Below are 18817 nucleotides of genomic sequence, written 5' to 3' on the forward strand. Positions count from 1 at the left end.
CCTTTCAGAATGTTGTATGTTTGAATGAGATCACCTCTCTTCCCTTTAGGTAGAGAATGTAAGTCCAATTTACTCAGCCTGTCGTGATAAGACAACCCTCTCATCCCAGGGACAAATTTAGTGAACTTTTGCTGTACTGCCTCCAGTGAAAGCGTATCCTTCCTTAAATATGGAGATCAAAACTGCACATAGTATTCCATATATGTTATCTCCAAAGCCCTAAACCCAAAACTATAGCAAGACTTCTTTATCCCTTTGCAATCAAGGTCAATGTGCCATTTGCCTTTCTAATTATACTTGCCAGCTAACTTTCTGCTTTCCTTGTGCAAGCACACCCAAACCTCTTTGAACATCAATATTTACAAGTTTCACACCTTCTTAAAATATATTCTGCTTTTCTATTCTTATAACCAAAGTGAATAACTTCACACTTCCTCACATTATACTGCACTTTGTTGCCCATTCACTTAACCTGTCTGTTTCTCTTTGCAGCCTTTCTGTGTCTCCCACAGCTTACTTTTCCAACTTTGTATCATCAGCAAACTTAGATACATTACTCTGCTCAAGACATCCCGAGCTAGAGTTTTTTTGAGGCATAGTCACTGTGTAATGCTCAGCTACAGGGGTGTAAAACATTCTTCAGGCTTTTACAAGCAATTTCAAAGTTATCACCTTGTGATTTCAATACTTTCTGATGCACAAATGTCTCCAACAAAAATTTACTTCTGGAAAGTCAAGCAAACAAATTCTTTCTTCCCCTACTCAAACCCTACTCAGCCACTCGATATTTTAAAACTATTTCTTTGGTTGTAAAGTATCCTAAGGACATCAAAGGAGCTATAGAAGTGCAAGATTTTTTGTTTTTATCTACAATGCACTATTTTCTGGCTGAAACAGCATATGACTTGGTGCTTGACCTTTGCCAAGGCAAACACAACAGCCAATGTTGGAGGAGGACAATGAGTACATAAAAGAAAAAATGGAAGAGAAACATTTAAAATAAATACATGTGGATTCATGAAAAATATTCTCAAGTCAGCAGATCACAATTATACATGGTGTTACCAGGTGGACTGTGTTTTATAAACCAACTTCAATGCGAATCTCCAATTGTTTGCTTTCCTTTCCTGGCTCCCTCCCCTTGCAAAGTATCTGCCATCTGTTTGGTATTACCTTCATAAGCCCCATGCAGATTATGAGAATTGCGGGCATACCTTCATGTTCTAAAATTGGAATTGTGAGCTACCCATGTGAATATTTTTAATGTATTTTGAGTATTAAAACCTTTTAAATAGAAGTGAATTCCCATTAGTTTGGTCATCATTGTACCTTGTTACTTACTCTGATGTAACTCCAGTTAGGTACAAAGCTACAAAGCTCCTATTTTTAAAAAAATCTTTCTCTTAATACCATTGTGATTCAATGTCCTATGACATGCAATTTTAAAAGTTGCTTGAAAAGCACAATCACTCAGATTAAAGCAAATCCATCAAAGCACCTAAGTCATGGGAAAAATAAAACTGCTAAGGACATAAAATAATAAAACTACATAGCAGGTGAGTTAGCATAGATTAATGTCCTGGGTGCAACCCTTCATCAGAATTGGGGTGATCAGAGACCATCTTCTGGAGCAAGTCTAGACATCCCCATGAGAATAAAAAGGTGTAAGTTGCCTATTTTTCGCTTTGGATGCTGCTCAACCTATTGTCCATTTCCAATATTTTCAATTTTTGGGGGGTCAGATCTGTTCTACAAACAAAATAAAATAAAGCACATTAATGGCATTGAAACTCCCTTTTCTTGTCATTTTGCACAATTCTACTTAATGGAATGGAATTTGCACCCAAATTTATGGATTTGTTTAAATTATGTGAAAATATTATTATTTGATGCTGATTCCCTTTTAAAACCACAATCTTGTATTAAATTTCAGTTGCACTGTTTTGTTTATCAGTGAATGCTTCCCTTCGATATGGACCATTTAAGACTGTTATTTGAACATAGGCAGCCTGTGCCATGTTCATAAAATAGAAAGAAAACTGCTACTAAAACAAGAAGCTACTTGTTACAAAATGAATTATTAATTAAACTTTTGAAAATAAGAGACAAGGTAAAATCCTGCACAGTTGTCCTGTAACTGTTCTTTAAAAAAAAAAGGAACTGGAAGGCTAATCTATTTAAGTGAAAAGGAGCAGACGTGTTTGTGAACTTTACAAAAGGGGCATGTCAACTAGGCATCCTTGTCTTTTTGACACACTATTTGTTGAATTCCATTGTGAAAGCAATATTGGATTAAGGCTCTTAAAAAGACAAATGGTTCCCAATCTGTAATATAACCGGCCAGGCTCTGTAAGGATTCCAGTGTCCCTAATGTCCACCTGTATTGTCCATTACATTAGCCAAGCTAGCCACATGTGGCCAATTGGGAATTCTGATATGGTTAATTACATTTCTGACCAGTAATTAAAAAGATGAGTAATAGATGCTTTTGTTGGGCTTTTGATCTCCATGCTCCTATTGGCACAGCAAATGCACGTGCACTTCAACCTTTTTGTGCATTTGTTGGTAAGATGGAAAGCAGAGTGTTCTTTGATCATTATAAATGCTTTATTTCCTTGACTACTGAATGGTGGTAGATATTTATAAAGAAACATATATATATACCTGTATATTTACATAATATTGTGTGCCGGAATGCAAGGCATTCACTACAAAATTAGTGCATGTGGCTAAGACAGTATCTAGTTAGCAATATGTGTTGGAAAAGTCATTTTATGTACTCTTGTACTGAAGATCGACTTCAAAACAGTTTTGAGCATCATGTCCCTTTAAAATACTTAAACAAGATACACATAAATGTTCAGCATTGGATGCTGACGTTCATTGAAGTATTGTGATCTGCACCATTTGTGTGAAGAGAATGCTAGAATGCTTGAGTCATTCCCATACAACTGTTTATATTCATCTTGGATTTTGTCTTTTTCCTGCCCCTCAGCAAAAAGGCTGGAGTTCTTTCAGGATTTTATTTCTGAAGATTTATCTAACATTTCTGCGGAATCCGTTTGTAAGTGGCACCATTCGAATAGCTGCAGATCCCTACCTGTACTGGGGAGCCATAGCTCATTGAATTGCTTAACTGCTAATCGCTCAATATCGAGGAAGGAAGATGTATATGAAGATGAACATGAAAAAATTACACACTCTTGTCATGTGGCGTTCAGCAGCTCAATTGTGAGTATGTCCACTATGTGCTTTCTTTTAATTAGTGAAGCTTCTCACTTTCTGGCTCTCGCTCTTGCTTCCTAAGTTTAATACATTTTCTGAAGCCACAAACAAAAGCTGCAACAAACGTGTGATTAATACATATTTTACCTGCCTCTTTCAAACGCCTATGTAGAATTTATTTTAAAACAAAATACTTTGAATATAGAGCTATTGAAATCTGTCTATTTGTGTTTTTTTAATTAGAAAAGTACTAGAATTCTGAAAGATTTCACAAAGGTGAAAACCTAATCCTAAAGCTTAGCAGATTTCTTTTCTTAGTGCATATAATGCAACCATTTTATTTTAGGTATTTATTAAACTTGAGAAGTGCACTGAGCATCTACATCAGAGAATAGTGCAGCACGGATTCCAACTTGCTTATCTCCACATGTTGAGTTCTATCATAAGGAGACATAAGGTACTTCCCTGTAAATGGAAAATCCAAGGGAGATGTATTGTAGGTGCATAAATAAATAGGTTAGATCTCCATGAATTTACTGAGAGGAAAGTGCTTCATCTAGTACAGAAAACCAGAACATACCCTTCAAATTAGAAATTGCTTAGTTTAAAATTAATGGGTTGGATTTTACAGTCAGCGACAAAGAAACAGCAATCACACTGACCTCGAAGAAAGCTGCCCACAATGATCTAGAGATCTCTATGGTATGCTTTTACCCTTTCTCAACGGTTGTTTAAAATCTGGCAGTGCATCATGGGATGGCTTGGTGTGCATGTGCAGTGATGTCAGCAAGCAAGTAAGCAGCCACTCATGTTGAAATATTCTCATATAACAAATCAGGAAGTTATAAGCACTTAATATCCTTGACTTTTAATTTATTTTCTTAAGTAGTTAAGTAGATTGTGATTTCATTTAGATACAAGCTAAAATATAAAATGTGTTTATAAAAGGTCTGGATGGGGAACCTCAACAGCCCATCCTCTGAAAAAGTGTTGAATCACCTGTTCAAACTCCAGCATTTGTGTCAGTTTCAATGGCAAATGCTGACAGTTTGCATCATTACCACACAATATCTGGACCATCGAAGATAAAAGGGTTCTAAGATGTCGGATCCAGTGTCCTAGAAGGCTGAATCAATGGAGGTGTTTTAACAGTGGGCTACATACTTTCCAAGTAATGGTATTGAGAAGGTGAAAGAGCGGGAACTGGAAATTTTAGAAAAAATAAAGCTATTGGGAGTAATAAACTAGCAACAGTCTTTAAGGGCTGAGTGTTTTTTGAAATACCTTTCCTAAAGTAATTTTTAAAAAAGCCTAAATGCTTGTGGAAAGCGTAGTTCTAATAAGATTAATTAATTAATTCTAATAAGAATTATAACTTAAAGCAAGTTAACAACATTTCTCTCTCCCTTGCTGCCCCTCCCCCTACCGCACCCGTTCTACACCCCCACCCCATCCCCTAACCCTTAATGTCTGCCTCCTCAGCCTCTCTATGCTGCAGGTTTTAATAGCCTAATAATGTGCTCTGATTTTTAGGAGAGAGATGTTGCACCAGACTCTCAGCTTCTAAGGAAATTAGAACAAATCACATCTCAGCCACTGGACTTGTTGGATAGCACAGAAAACGGGCTCTCCCTGGAGTACACATACATTGTTGACTTCTTCCTTGCCTTAGCCATCTGTAATACTGTCGTGGTGTCATCGATTAATCAGCCAAGGCAGCGGGTAAGGGCAACATTTAACAGGTGTCTGTTTTGCTTAAATAAGGTTTTCTTAGAACTCTGGAATTTGGATTGAATTCATATGCTGACTGATGGGTGAAATTCTCCTGTTTGATACTTTCTAAGGGCTCTGTGTGAAATTAGTTGGCATAGTTTCATTCCACTTGCAAGTGAGTGTAGACTCACAATAAAAAGCTGCCTCTAATTTGACATTATATTGAGATTTCCCTCTAAGCCCAGTGTCGTTGGTGAAGGAAGTTGCATTTTGTCATTGCATTTGTCAGTGGAGATGGGAGAAGGTGGCAGGATGGGAGTGATTTTTCTAAGGCAGCATGAATTAAGCTTCATGTTGATAGTTCCAAAAGTAGAAAATTGCCCTCCTCTCTGGTTTCCTCCATCTTGAGGAACGATGAAATATATTATCAGAAATACATTTTGCCTCTGTTATCTTCCAGTTTCCTGTAGCTTGTAATTCTTCTAGCAAAATGCCAGCATCCATCAGGTGTTTATAACAGTAACAAGTGTGTTTATGATAATCTGATAATAAACTACCTACCTTCAAGTAAATATTGAATTAATTACATATCTGTTTTATCATTAATAGTAGCAAACTATTGTTTTAACAGTAGCAGAATAGGAAAATATAATAAACCTTTTATATAATTATGTATATAGTTTGTCCAAAAATGTGGTTCTGTACACTGAAGAAGACTGTATAAGGCGATTCTTCGACTGAGGTGTTAACTGAGACACTGTCAGCTTGTTTGATGGATGTTAAAGATCATTTGGAGAAAGAGTGGAATTCTCTTGGGGCAGAATTTTTAGCTCTGCATGCGGGCATGCACCCGACCCACTCAAGCGTAAAATAGCACGTGGTGACATCAGGTGAGCGTCCCGATGTCATCTCGTGCTCGAACGATATTTCGGTCGGCAGGCGCGTGCGAAAGTCGGAAGCATGCCCACCGACAATTAAGAGGACAGTGAATCCCATTGAAGTTCCAATCGTCCCCGACTTTTCGTGGTCCGTCCAACCTTACAGTTGGCGGACGGGCGAATCTGTCAAGATGAGCTTTGCATTTTTGATGAAACTCATCCAAGGGTGGGATGTGGTTTCCATTATTAAATTTTAAGAAAATGTATGGACAGAATTTTCATTATGTATATGTTGAGGTGATTGATTCTGATGCGTGGATATTTTTTTCCTGATTTTAAAATCTTTATTTATTACTTTTAAATTCCTCAGGTCCCTGAGGCAGCTCTCTGCTTTTAGGGAGCTTTCATTCTGCACTCCCTCGCACCCACACTTAGTCAGTTCCTGCCCTCCTCCTGCACCCACCCCAGCAGTGCTGAGCATTTCAGTGCCAGACAGTGTGAAATCGCAGTCGGGGGCTGATCATGGGCGGCAGTCCGTTCCCTGGCCGCCCCTGGGCCCGCCAATTGCACCCGCACGCTGACCTAAAAATCCTGCCCCTGGTATCTTGGCCAACTTGCCTCCTTTAATCTATGCAACCAAAAACAAATCAACTGGTAATTAAACTTATTGCCATTTGTGGGACCTTGCTACGCATAAAATAGCTGTTGGGTCTATCCACATGATAGTAATTGTATGATGTAATTAATTGATTGTGAAGTACATGGGCAAATTTGTGAGAGGTGATAAGTTCTTTAAAGTTATAAATGTTTTAAGAAAGTGTAAATTTTCTCCATAGTATATTTCCAAGTTTTCAGTTCTTCTTACAGAATTTGGTTCAAAGTGGTGCATGGAGGAAAGAGATGCTTTAGGTAAGGTTTACTCCAAGAAGTAAAGTGCGCTGAGTGGAGAATTCGGGAAGGGCGGGGAGGAGTTGCTTTGTTTTTCCTCTATTCTTTTTCAACCTCCAGTATTTGATTTCCACTTTGGTGCAGCAGAAGGAGCAGGTAAACCAGCAACTGGTATTATTGGTTTTAGCAGTATTGTAACCATTGTATTGTTTTATCAGTATTGTAAAGTTTACTGGCAGTGCTAAAACCTATTGGGAGGTGTAGGCTTTATTAATTATAATTAATTCATTAGCAATTATTAATTAATTAACACATATTGGAGATGGCAGGGCAGGTGATGTGCTGCAATTGCAGGATGTGGGAGATTCTGGATACTGGTGTGATCCAGGACAAACACATTTGCAGTAAGTGTTTGCAGCTACAGGAACATTGGCTCTGAGTTATTGAGCTGGAGGCCAAGCTGCAGACACTGCAGCATATCAGGGAGGGGAAGGTTACCTGGACATTTTATTCCAAGAAGTGGTCAACCCCTTAGGCTAGAGTCGTCGGATTTGGTCAGGGATAGGAGGGTGTGACTGTAAGTGAGGCCCAGAGGGCAAGAATGCCAGAGCCTCTGCCCTTGCAATTGTCCAGCAGGCTTGAGGTTTTTTCAGCTTGTTTGGATGAGAGTGGGGCTGCAGGATGGGTAAGCTAACTGGCCATGGCACTGTGGTACAGAAAACCATTCAAGCAGGGGGAATTACAAGGAATGCAGTGGTAGTAGGGGACAGTATAGTCAGAAGGATTGACACCATTCTGTGCAGCAAAGAGCATGAGTCCAGACAGGTGTTTTGCTTACCTGGTGCCAGGGTTCGGGACATCTGCTCGAGGCTGGAGAGGAACTTGCAGTGGGAGGGGGAGGACCTAGCCATCGTAATCCATGTTGGTACCAATGACGTAGGCCGGACAAAGAAGGAAGTTCTGTATAGCTTGAAACTAAATTAAGAAGCAGAACCTCAATGGTCATAATCTCTGGATTATTACCTCAGCCACCTGCAAATTGGCATAGGACAAATCAGGTTAGGGAAATGAATGTGTGGCTCAAAGACTGGTATGGGAGAAGTGGGTTCAGGTTCATGGGGCACTGGCACCAATACTGGGGAAAGTGGGACCTGTACTGTTGAGACGGCCTACACCTGAACCATGCTGAGACAAGTATTCTTGTGAACCACATAACTGGGGAAATAGAGAGGATTTTAAACTAAGTAGTGGGGGCAAGGGTACAAATTTGGGATGATGTGGTAAATCAAAGAGTAGAGACAAGGCGAAAGAGAAAGGTATTATTACGGGAAATGAAAAACAGATGATGACAGGAAGGGATAAAGAGTATAAATCTACAAGAATCAACAGATGAGTCCAGAGGTTATAAAAAGAATAAAAGGATTAAATTAAAGGCTCTGTTTCGAATGCTTTGTGCATTCAGATACAAAACATTTGAACTGAGAGTGCACATGGAAATAAATAAGCTTCAATTGATAGCCATTACAGAGACATGGCTGCAGGGGAACATGGATTGGGACTTGAATATTAAAGGGTATAGGATGTTTAGGAAGGACAGGAAGCAAGCAAAAGGTGGAGGGATGGCTCTGTTAGTTAATGATGGTATTAGCACAATAGAGAGGGATGACCTAAGTTCAGGAAACCAGGATGTGGAAACGGTTTGGGTAGAGATGAAAAACGGTAAAGGTAAGAAGTCACTTGTGGGAGTCGTGAAAGGGCACCTTAATAGTAACCACATGGTAGGATGGAGCATAAAGGGAGAAATAAAGGGAGCTTGTCAGAAAAGCATGGCGATAATCATGGGAGATTTTAATCTAGATATAGACTGGAAAAGTCAGATAGGCAAAGATAGCCTAGATGAGGAGTTCATGGAATTTTTCTGCGATAGTTTCTTAGAATAGCATGTTCTGGAACCAGCCAGAGAGCAAGCTATATCTGACCTGGTATTGTGCAACGAGATGGGATTAATTAATGACCTCATAATGAAGGCACCCCCTAGGTAGCAGTGACCATAATATGGTTGAATTTTACATTCAGTTTGAGGGAGAGAGGAGTAGGTCCGAGACTGATTTTAAACTTAAATAAGGGCAATTATGAGGGCATGAATGCAGAGCCGGCTAAGGTAAATTGGCGAATTAGGTTTATGGATAGGTCAGTAGAGATGCAATGGCAAGCATTTAAGGGGCTATTTCAGAATACACAGAATAGATACACTCCAATGAGTAAGAAAAAGCCCAAGGGACAGACACACCATCCTTGGTTAACTAGAAAGGTTAAAGATAGTATCAAACTTAAATAAAAAGTATATAATGTGCAAAGATATGTGGAAAGCCAGAAGATTGGACAGAATATAAGGAACAGCAAAGGATGACCAAAAGATTAATAAGGAAGGAAAAATTAGAGTACAGGAGAAAGTTAACCAGAAATATAAGAATAGATAGTAAGAGTTTCTATAAATATTTTAAAAAGACATGAGCTAACAAAGTGAGCATTGGTCTTATAGAAAGCGAGTGTGGGGAATTGATAATGGAAAACAAGGAAATGGCAGATGAATTGAACAGGAATTTTGCATCAGTCTTCACTATAGAGGATACAAGTAACATCCCAGAAGCAACTATAAATCAAGAAATGGAAGGGAGGGAGGAACTCAGGAAAATGGCAATCACCAGAGAAGTAGTACTGAGTAAATTTTTGGAACTGCAGAATTGATCCTTGGGTCTTAAAAGAAGTGACCAGTGAGAAATTTTCCTAAACACCCTGGATTCAGGAAATGTCCTATTAGATTAGAAGATAGCAAATATTATTCCCATTATTCAAAAGGGGAGGGAGACATAAAATGGAAAATTGCAGGCCAATTAGCTTAACAACTGTCATAGGGAAAATGTTAGCAGCTATTATTGAAGAAGCTATAGCAGGACACTTGGATAAGCTCAAGGTAATCAGGCAAAATCAACATGTTTTTGTGAAAGGAAAATCATGTTTAACCAACTTATTGGAGTCCTTTGAGGGAGTAACATGTGTTATGGATAAAGGGGAACGAGTGCATATACTGTATTTAGATTTCCAGAAGGCATTTCATAAAGTGCCACATCAAAGGTTATTGCAGAAAATAAAAGCTCATGGTATAGGGGGTAACATATTGACATGAATAGCGAGTAGGCATAAATAGGTCTTTTTCAGTTTGGCAAGGTGTAATGAGTAGTGTGTCATAGGGATTAGTGCTGGGACCTCAACTGTTCACAATTTACATAAATGACTTGGATGAAGGGATGGATGGGATGGTTGCCAAATTTGCTGATGACACAAAGATATGTAGGAAAGTAAGTTGTGAAGAGGACATAAGGAGGCTACAAAAAGATATAGGTAGGTTAAGTGAATGTGCAAAGATCTGGCAAATGGAGTATAATGTGGGAAAATGTGAAATTATCCATTTTGGCAGGGAGAAGAAAAGAGAAGCATATTATCTACATGATGAGAGATTGCAGTGCCCTGAGATTCAGAGGGATTTGGGTGTCTTAGTGCATGAACCGCAAAAGGCTAGTATGTGGGTACAGCAAGTAATTAGGAAAGCTAATAGAATATGTTATCATTTATAGCAAGGGGAATTGAATACAAAATTGGGGAGGTTATTCTTCAATTATACAGAACACTAGTGAAATCACATCTGGATTACTGTGTACAGTATTGGTCACACAATTTAAGGAAGGGTGTAAGTGCGTTGGAAGCAGTTCGGAGAAGGTTTACCAGACTAATACTTATGAGGAAAGGTTGGACAGGCTAGGCATGTATCTGCTGAAGTTTAGAAGAGTAAGAGGCAATTTGATTGAAACACATAAGATCCTGAGGGAACTTGACAGGGTGGATGTGGAGAGGATATTTCCTCTTGTGGGAAAATCTAGAACTAGACTTCACTGTTTAAAAATAAGGGTTCGCCCATTTAAAACAGAGATGAGGTGAAATTTTTTCTTTCAGAGGGTCGTGAGTCTTTGGAACTCTTCCTGAAAAGGCAGTGGAAGCAGAGTCTTTGAATATTTTTAGGACAGAGGTGGATAGATTCTTGGGAAGCAAGAGGGTGATAGGTTATCGAGGGTAGGCGGGATGCAGATTTGAGGTTACTGTCAGATCAGTGATGATCTTATTAAATGGCGGAGCGAGCTCAAGGGGCTGAATGGCCTACTCCTGCTCCTTGTTCGTATGTATTGATTTTGAGATTTATTAACTTCCATGCAGTAATATAGTTGAGGCTATTTATGAAAAAGGGGCAACAAGTACAATGAATTTCCATTGATCGAATTTTTCCATTTTCATCAGTGCTTGAGGATGTGGTGAGCTGCCTCCTTGAATTGCTGCAGTCCTGGTGGTGAATGTACACCCACAGTTGTTAGGGAGTTTCAAGAAAAAAAGAAATTGTAATATTTTTCAGTTGGTAACATCACTGTCATATTTCTTACGTACTGGAAGACAGGCTGTTGGGGGTTGTAAGCTTGGTAATTGGAGTAAGAAACAGAGCAACTGTAAGAGTCTAAAAACAACACGTGGTTTTGATATGTTAATGAACCAAGAGGAACTTCATTCAAAATTTTACATAAAGCATTAACAGGAGTAGTTTTAAATTGAGTTGTTTTAGTTCAAACAAGGATATATATACAGGTTGTAAAAGACTTAAATAAGTAAGTAAAGCTAAGATAAGTTTTATTTTAAAGCTTTTAGGAGCTAGGGTAAAGAAACAAGTTTAATCAATTCTGGAAAGAAAGCATTTCTGAAGAGGCTGGGTTAGACAATAGAGAGATGAAAAGGAAGGAATACATTTAAGAAAATACAGAAGCCTATGTGGGGTAGCTGTTTAGATCTCCCAGAAGACAGCAGGAGAGCAGATCAGAACTCCTAGAAGACAATGTGAACAAGGTTGGACCAGGAGAACCAGTTGCTATCAGCCTCGGAGGACCCCAAAGTAAAAGGCACTGTGCAGTAAAACTTAGTGGAATTATGTAAATTTAAAAATCTATATAGATAGTTGCTGAACAGAAAAGGGGAAGGCTAGCTTTGAGAGTAGTTAAGATCTTTTGGAACTATTTTAAAGCAGTTTACTGTGTGAAACCATCCTCGAGTTTAAGTGTAATTGTTTTCTTTTGCTTTTTTCTAAATAAATGTTTACCCTAAAGTCATCACAAGTGGTCGAGGGCATCATTTCCTGATTTCAGAACCTCTCTTCATACTATACAAATTGCAAAAATCATTTTGATAGCTGTTTCAAGTTTTCTTTTGGAATTTGGGCAGCTCGGCATTTACCATCAGCTAAGCCATAACAGGAGGGAGTTCCAGGATTTTGACATGGTGACAATGAAGGAACTGATACATTTCCCAGTCAGAATGATGCCAGTTGGAGGGGAACTTGGAAGTAGTGGTGGTTTCATAGGCTCCTGCCCTTGTTCTTCCAGCAGGTAAAAGTTGTCAGTTTGGGCAGTGTTAAATTTCTTTCCATTTGCTGCTTATGACACCTTCTGATTAAGGAGCAACTCTGACGCAAAGCAAAAAACCGTTCTCAGGCTTTGGACAATGCACCAATCCAATCCCTTCTTTGAGTCTTCGGAGTTAAAAGTACAATTAATTAATGCCAGGAGGATTCTGTTTTATATGGGTGCGTTCAAAAATCACAGAACCACTTCCTAAAATAAGCATGGCAATTTTTCTTTTATTTATTCTTTCATGGGATGTGGGCATCACTGGCTAAGCCAACATTTATTGCCTATTCCTAATTGCCCTTGAGAAGGTGGTGGTGAGCTACTTTCTTGAATTGCTGCAATCCATGCGGTATGGGTACCCCCATACTGCCCTTAGGAAGAGAATTTCAACGATTTTGACCCAGTGAAGAAACCGCGATATGGTTCGAGGTCAGGATGGTGTTTAGCTTAGAGGGCAACTTGCAGGTAGTAGCATTCCTATGCATCTGCTGCCCTTGTCCGTCTAGGTAGTAGATGTCAAGGGTTTGCAAGGTGCTGTCGAAGGAGCCTTGGTGAGTTACTGCAGGGTACCTTGTAGATAGTACAAACTGCTGCCACTGTGCTTTGGTGATGGAGGAAGTGGATGTTTGAAGTGTTGGATGGGGTGACAATCTTGTGGGCTGCTTTGTCCTGGATATTGTTGAGCTTCGTGAGTATTGTTGGAGCTGCCCTCATCCAGGCAAGTGGAGAGTATTTCATCGCAGTCCTCACTTGTGCCTAATAGATGGTGAACAGGCTTTGGGGAGTCAGGAGGTCAGTTACTCACCACAGAATTTCCAGCCTCTTACCTGCTTTTATAGCCACAATGTATATATAGCTGGTCCAGTTCAGTTTCTGCTCAATGGTAACCCCCCAGGGGTGATAATATTTGAGGATTCAGCAATGCCAATGCCATTGAATGTCAAGGGGCAATGGTTAGATTCTCTCTTGTTGGAGATGATCATTGCCTGGCACTTAAGTGGCAAGTAACGTTTGTGCTGCAAATCAACCCAAGCCCGAATGTTGCCCATGTCTTGATGCCTGCGGGCACAGATTGCTTCAGTATCTGAGGAATTGCAAATGGTACTGAACATTGCAATCATCAGCAAACATCCCCACTTCTAACCTGCCTTATGATAAATTGATGAAACAGCTGAAGATATTGGGCCTAGGACGTTGCCCTGAGGAATCCCTGCAACAATGTCCTGGGACTGAGATGATTGACCTCCAACGACCACAACCATCTTCCTTTATGCTAGATATAACTCAACCAGTGGAGAGTTTACATCCCCAATTCCTGTTGACTTAAGTTTTGTTAGGGCTCCTTGCTACCACACTCAGTCAAATGCTGCCTTGATGCCAAGGGCAGACACTTTCACCTCACCTGAGTTCAGCTCTTTTCTCCTGTTTGGACCAAGTTTAGACCTGTTTGACATGATCTGCCAGTCGTTGGGGCATATGGCCTATGCTGGCATCACACCAACACTGAAATTCATATATCACATTATTCATTTCCATTTCATGCTACTAATACACAGTAGCAACACAAATGGTATTTTCCACTAGCAGGATGCTGCCATTCAGCCAAAAAGACCTTCTACCTACCAGACAAATGAATAATGTGGTATATGAATTTCATTGCCGGTGAGATATCACGTACAAAGGCCATACATCCCAACGATTGGCAGATCATATCAAACAGCACATCCCTTTGGATGTTCACAAGACAGAGTACTGACAGTACTCAACCAGGCCGCACTTGCTAAATTCAGAACATAATGTCTACCAGTAGATGCAATTCCACAATTGGACATCACTTGCTGAACATTCTTGAGTGTGCTAAGAATTACAGAAACAACCAATTTAAGATTTCAGTTGGGATCGTAATGTGGCTCATTTGCACTTACTAGAACCTACATATATTCAAAGAACAACAAAGAACACAGAAATGTACAGCACAGGAACAGGCCCTTCGGCCCTCCAAGCCTGTGCCGATCATATTGCCCGTCAAACTAAAACATTTTGCACTTCTGGGGTCCTTATCCCTCTATTCCCATCCTATTCATGTATTTGTCAACCTGCCTGTTAAACACCACTATCACACCTGCTTCCACCACCTCCTCTGGCAGCGAATTCCAGACACTCGCTACCCTCTGCGTAAAAAACTTGCCCCGCACATCACCTTTATAGTTTTCTCCTCTCACCTTAAATCTATGTCCCCTAGTAATTGACTCTTCCACCCTGGGAAAAAGCTTCTGACTATTTACACTGTCCATGCCATTCATAATTTTGTAAACTTCTATCAAGTCGCCCCTCAATCTCTGTCGCTCTAGTGAGAACAATCCGAGTTTCTCCAACCTCTCCTCATGCACAGTGATCTGTTCTCTGCATGCAAAAGGAACATGTCCAGGCATTACTCCTTTTTTTGAATTAAACAAAAGCATTTGGGACACTTTTCCTGGTACATTCTCCATGGCAACACCTTGATCAATCACATTCGACTTGCCAACTAATCAGCATCCTTTTCTCATTTAGAATAAATCATTGCTGCCTTTGAAATTTTGTATTATAACATCTGTCCCAGTGCGCGCAAGACAAAAGCTTCAACAGCTTGTCTCTTTTTATCAGCAATACTCAAGTTCTTCACTACCAAGTGACTAGTGAATTAATTAATAAAATTCAGCAAGTAAATGAACTACAATGTAATTTAATACATTTGATCATTTGGAGGTAATGTTAGTTAACTGTACAGTTTAGTAAGCAACATAGTTGCAAAATGAGAGAATAAATTAATTATAGAATGGCATAACAAAATGATGTGATCCTGATTGAAATGCTGTTGAATTTTGTTGTTGAGAACCAGTGCCAGATATTTTGTTGGTTTCTGTTGTTGGAGTCAGGGTTGGACTGGTTTGTGACTTGCATCAAACTGTACACATGCAGAAAAGCTGACGTTTCCCAACACGCTAACAAATTAATCAGCCTGCCACTGAAGGACAGAGTTTAGACCTATACACATCCTACAAAAATAGTATCAAGGGACAGTCAGGTTGCACCTTTGTGGAAATTCTATGCACGTTGCTTGTGCAAAAACACTGATCACTGAAGTTAAGCTTGCAAGAAATATCAGGACCCAAGGCTCAAAGCAACGATCTAAGTTCTTGAATTAAATAGAGGTCAAGCTTGACGCCTCTGAGAAAAGGTACGCCATGGAAAGGTTTTTGGAAAATTTTGAAACAGTTAATGATATATGTTATCTTAACTATGTGTTTCTCATGCATTTTGTAATTGATATTTAGTGGCAAATATTTAAACCAAAGTCTTAGGAGATGGAAGTCTGCCACAGAGAACCCATCTGTGATGAGTTGACATTCCTGGTGATTTAATCGTTCTTGTTAGTTATTGGTTGCTTTGCAGGTAATAGAATTATTATGACAGGTTTGTTTTAGGGAACATAGTTATTTCACCAGATGCTTTTTAGTTAATGACATATGTGCTAATCAGTTTGCTTTGTGATATGGCCATGCTGTCATGCCATAGACATTTTGCCAGTTGCAAACCTGTTTCTGGAGTGGAGATTAAGTTATCTCTAGTTAGTGACAACCCCTGTTCTGAAGTTGGTGTAGCAACTTTCTAGACAGTTTCCTAATAAATAGCCCCATCAGTGTTTTGTTTTTCTCTTCAGCTTGAAGAAAATGAAATGATATTGTTTCTAACGAAACTTGCAATTGCTTTTAACCTTATGAAGGTGTTACTGGGAATTTTTCTCAATTTCCCAATAAAATTTGGTGACAGATTATCATTTCATCAGTCAATGCACTCCTTTTTTTTCTTTGATGACTATCTTAACCAGATTGAGGAGATGAACTGCTGCAAGATCCAACTTTGAAAAGTGACAACATGACCTATTGATTGTTCCAACCCCATGTTGCACCTTCACACGTTAGTGACATTGCACAATCTTACAAGCCTAATGATTAATCAAATCTTCCATTATTCATAATTTATTTTTAAAAAGAGGGATTTGGCAACATTTATTTTAACTGCATTAAATATCTTTTAACATAGAATTTTTTAAGGCAGTTCTCAGAGGCATAAAGAAGTAGTGAATGTTGAACCACGGAAAGACACATTAGAAAGAATAACCAAAAGCTCATTCAACTAAGTGACTTTTAAGGAGTGTCTTAAAGGAGGAGAGACAATTCCAAAGCATGGGGCCTAGATGGCAAAGATACAGTTGTCAATAATGGGTTATAAGAAGGAGAGGAAGGCATCAGAGGCCAGAGGCAGACAAAAAAAAAACGATTCGCAAGGGAAATAGAACTTAAAGAGATTAGAGATAGAGGTGAGACCATGAAGGGATTGCAATATGAAGGTAATCTTGAGGTGTTGAAGGACCACAGTAAGTCAGCAAGGACAGGGTGATGGGAAAGTGGGACATGTTGCAGAATGTGGGTAGTAGAGATTTAGAAAACTGAAGCTTGTGAAGGGTAGAAGTTGAGGGCCAACAAGGAGAGTATTTGAATGATTGAGACTGGAGTTGCCAAAGGCAGCAGATGAGCTGAGAATCATAGAATCATAAAAATTCATGGCAAAGGAGGAGACCATTTAGCTCGTTGTGACTGCCAGCCGAAAAGAGCTATTCAGTTCAACTCTATTTGGTCCGTAGCCCTACAGATTACAGCACTTCATGTGTATAACCTCATGTCTTTTAAATGTGATGCAGTCCCTGCCTCTACCACCCTTCCAGGCAATGAGCTCCAGAGCCCTCCACCAAAGTTTGGATGAAAACACTTCTCCTCAACTCCCATCTAAACCTTCTACCAAATACTTTAAAACAATGGCCCCTGGTCATTAACCTCTCTGCAAGGAAAATTGGTCCTTCCTATCCACTTTATCTAGACCCTTCATAATTTTATACACCTCAATTAAATCACCCCTCAGCCTCCTCTGTTCCAAGAAAAACAAATTCTTCATTCCTGGTAGCATCATCATAAATCTACTCTGTATCCTTTCTTGTGCAATCACTTCCTTCATGTAATGCCATGATGATAACCATGAACAGTACTCTACCTGTGGCCTAACTAGTGTTTTATATAACTCTAGCATAACCATCCTCCTTTTTTATATTCTATGCCCTCCTAATAAAGGAAAGTATCCAGTATGCCTGCTTAAACACTTTATCTACCTGTACTGTTACATTCAGGGATCTGTGGACATGCACTCCAAGATTCCTCTGCTCCTCCAGGCTTCTCAATATCCGACATTTATTATACATTTACGTGCTTTGTCTTCCCTCCCCAAATGCATTACCACTCATTTTTCTGCCCACCTGACCAGTCCATTGATATCTTCCCACAGTTTTCTTCCTCACTATTAACCACACAGCCAATTTTTGTATCATCTGCAAATTCCTTAATCATGCCCCCTACAGTTCAGTCTACTGGCACTTGTGTGTTGCGAATGTTAGTTGCCATTTATAAGCACAAGCCTGAATGTTGTTAGGCCTTGCCTCATGTGAGCATAGACTCCATCACTTTCCGGGAAGTTGCAAACGGAACCGAAGAGTCTGCAAACATCAGTGAACATCCCCACTTCTGACCTTATAATGGAGGGAACATCATTGATGAAGCAGCTGAAGAGAGTTGGGCCAAGAACTGTGCGCTGAGGAACTTGCAGGCTTTGCAGAAGAGTCATACAGACTCAAAACATTACTTCTGTTTCTTTCTCCACAGATGTTGCCAGACCTGCTGAGTTTTTCAGCGTTTTCTGTTTTTATTTCTTGCAGGGATGCCTTGGGGGTGAGATAATTAACCTCCAGTACCCACAACCAATATTCCATTGTGTTAATATGACTCCAGGCAGTTGAGAGTTCCATGATGCTGCACTCTCACCTCATTTCTGAAATTCAGTTCTTCTATCCAAGTTTAGACTAAGGCTTTAATGATGTTGGGACCCGAATGGTCCTGGCAGAACCCATATTGAGCATTAATGAGCAGGTCATTGGTGAGTAGGTGCCATGATAGCACCGTCAATGATGTGTTCATCACTTTTCTGATGATCGCAAGTAGACTGAATTGGGCAGTAATTGACCAGATTGGATTTGCCCTGCTCTTTGTGTATAGAACATATCTGGATAATAATGAGACTGATCTTAGTTCCTGGAGACTCCAGGCCAATCCTGGTAGAGTGGATCGAATTGTCCGAAGTCTGGCATCAGTGATAGTGGGGAGCTCAGAAGGTGGCCACGATGGGTCATCCACTTGGCACTTCTGACTGAAGATCATTGCAAATAATTCAGCCTCATCTTTTGCTTCACCTGCTGGGCTCTGCCATCATTGAAGGTGGAAATGTTCATGAAGCAACCTCCTATTAGTTGTTTAATTGTCCACCACCATTCACAAGTGGATAGGGCAGGATTGCAGAACTTTGATTTTGTTTGTTGGCTGTGGAGATGGTTAGTTCTGTCTATTGCATGCTGCTTTCCATGGTTAGCTTGCATGTAGTCCTGTGTTGTAGCTTCACCAGGTTAACACCTCATTTTTAGATACATCTCGTGCTACTCCTGAAATGCTCTTCTACTCATTGAACAAG

The 18817-nt window shown here is 39.7% G+C and overlaps 1 protein-coding gene across 3 annotated transcripts in view; it reads left to right on the forward strand.

Moving 5' to 3' along the window:
* atp10d (ATPase phospholipid transporting 10D) overlaps positions 1 to 18817 on the forward strand; it is a 320634-nt gene that overhangs the window by 213627 nt on the left and 88190 nt on the right. For all 3 annotated transcript variants that reach the window (XM_041213647.1, XM_041213766.1, XM_041213726.1), the window contains 2 exons: positions 2996 to 3231; positions 4759 to 4947. In XM_041213647.1, the coding sequence (XP_041069581.1) occupies positions 2996 to 3231; positions 4759 to 4947 (425 nt within the window). The remainder of the gene's footprint in view (positions 1 to 2995; positions 3232 to 4758; positions 4948 to 18817) is intronic.

The sequence above is a fragment of the Carcharodon carcharias genome, chromosome 1 (assembly GCF_017639515.1).
Source record: "Carcharodon carcharias isolate sCarCar2 chromosome 1, sCarCar2.pri, whole genome shotgun sequence".
Classification (NCBI taxonomy): domain Eukaryota; kingdom Metazoa; phylum Chordata; class Chondrichthyes; order Lamniformes; family Lamnidae; genus Carcharodon; species Carcharodon carcharias.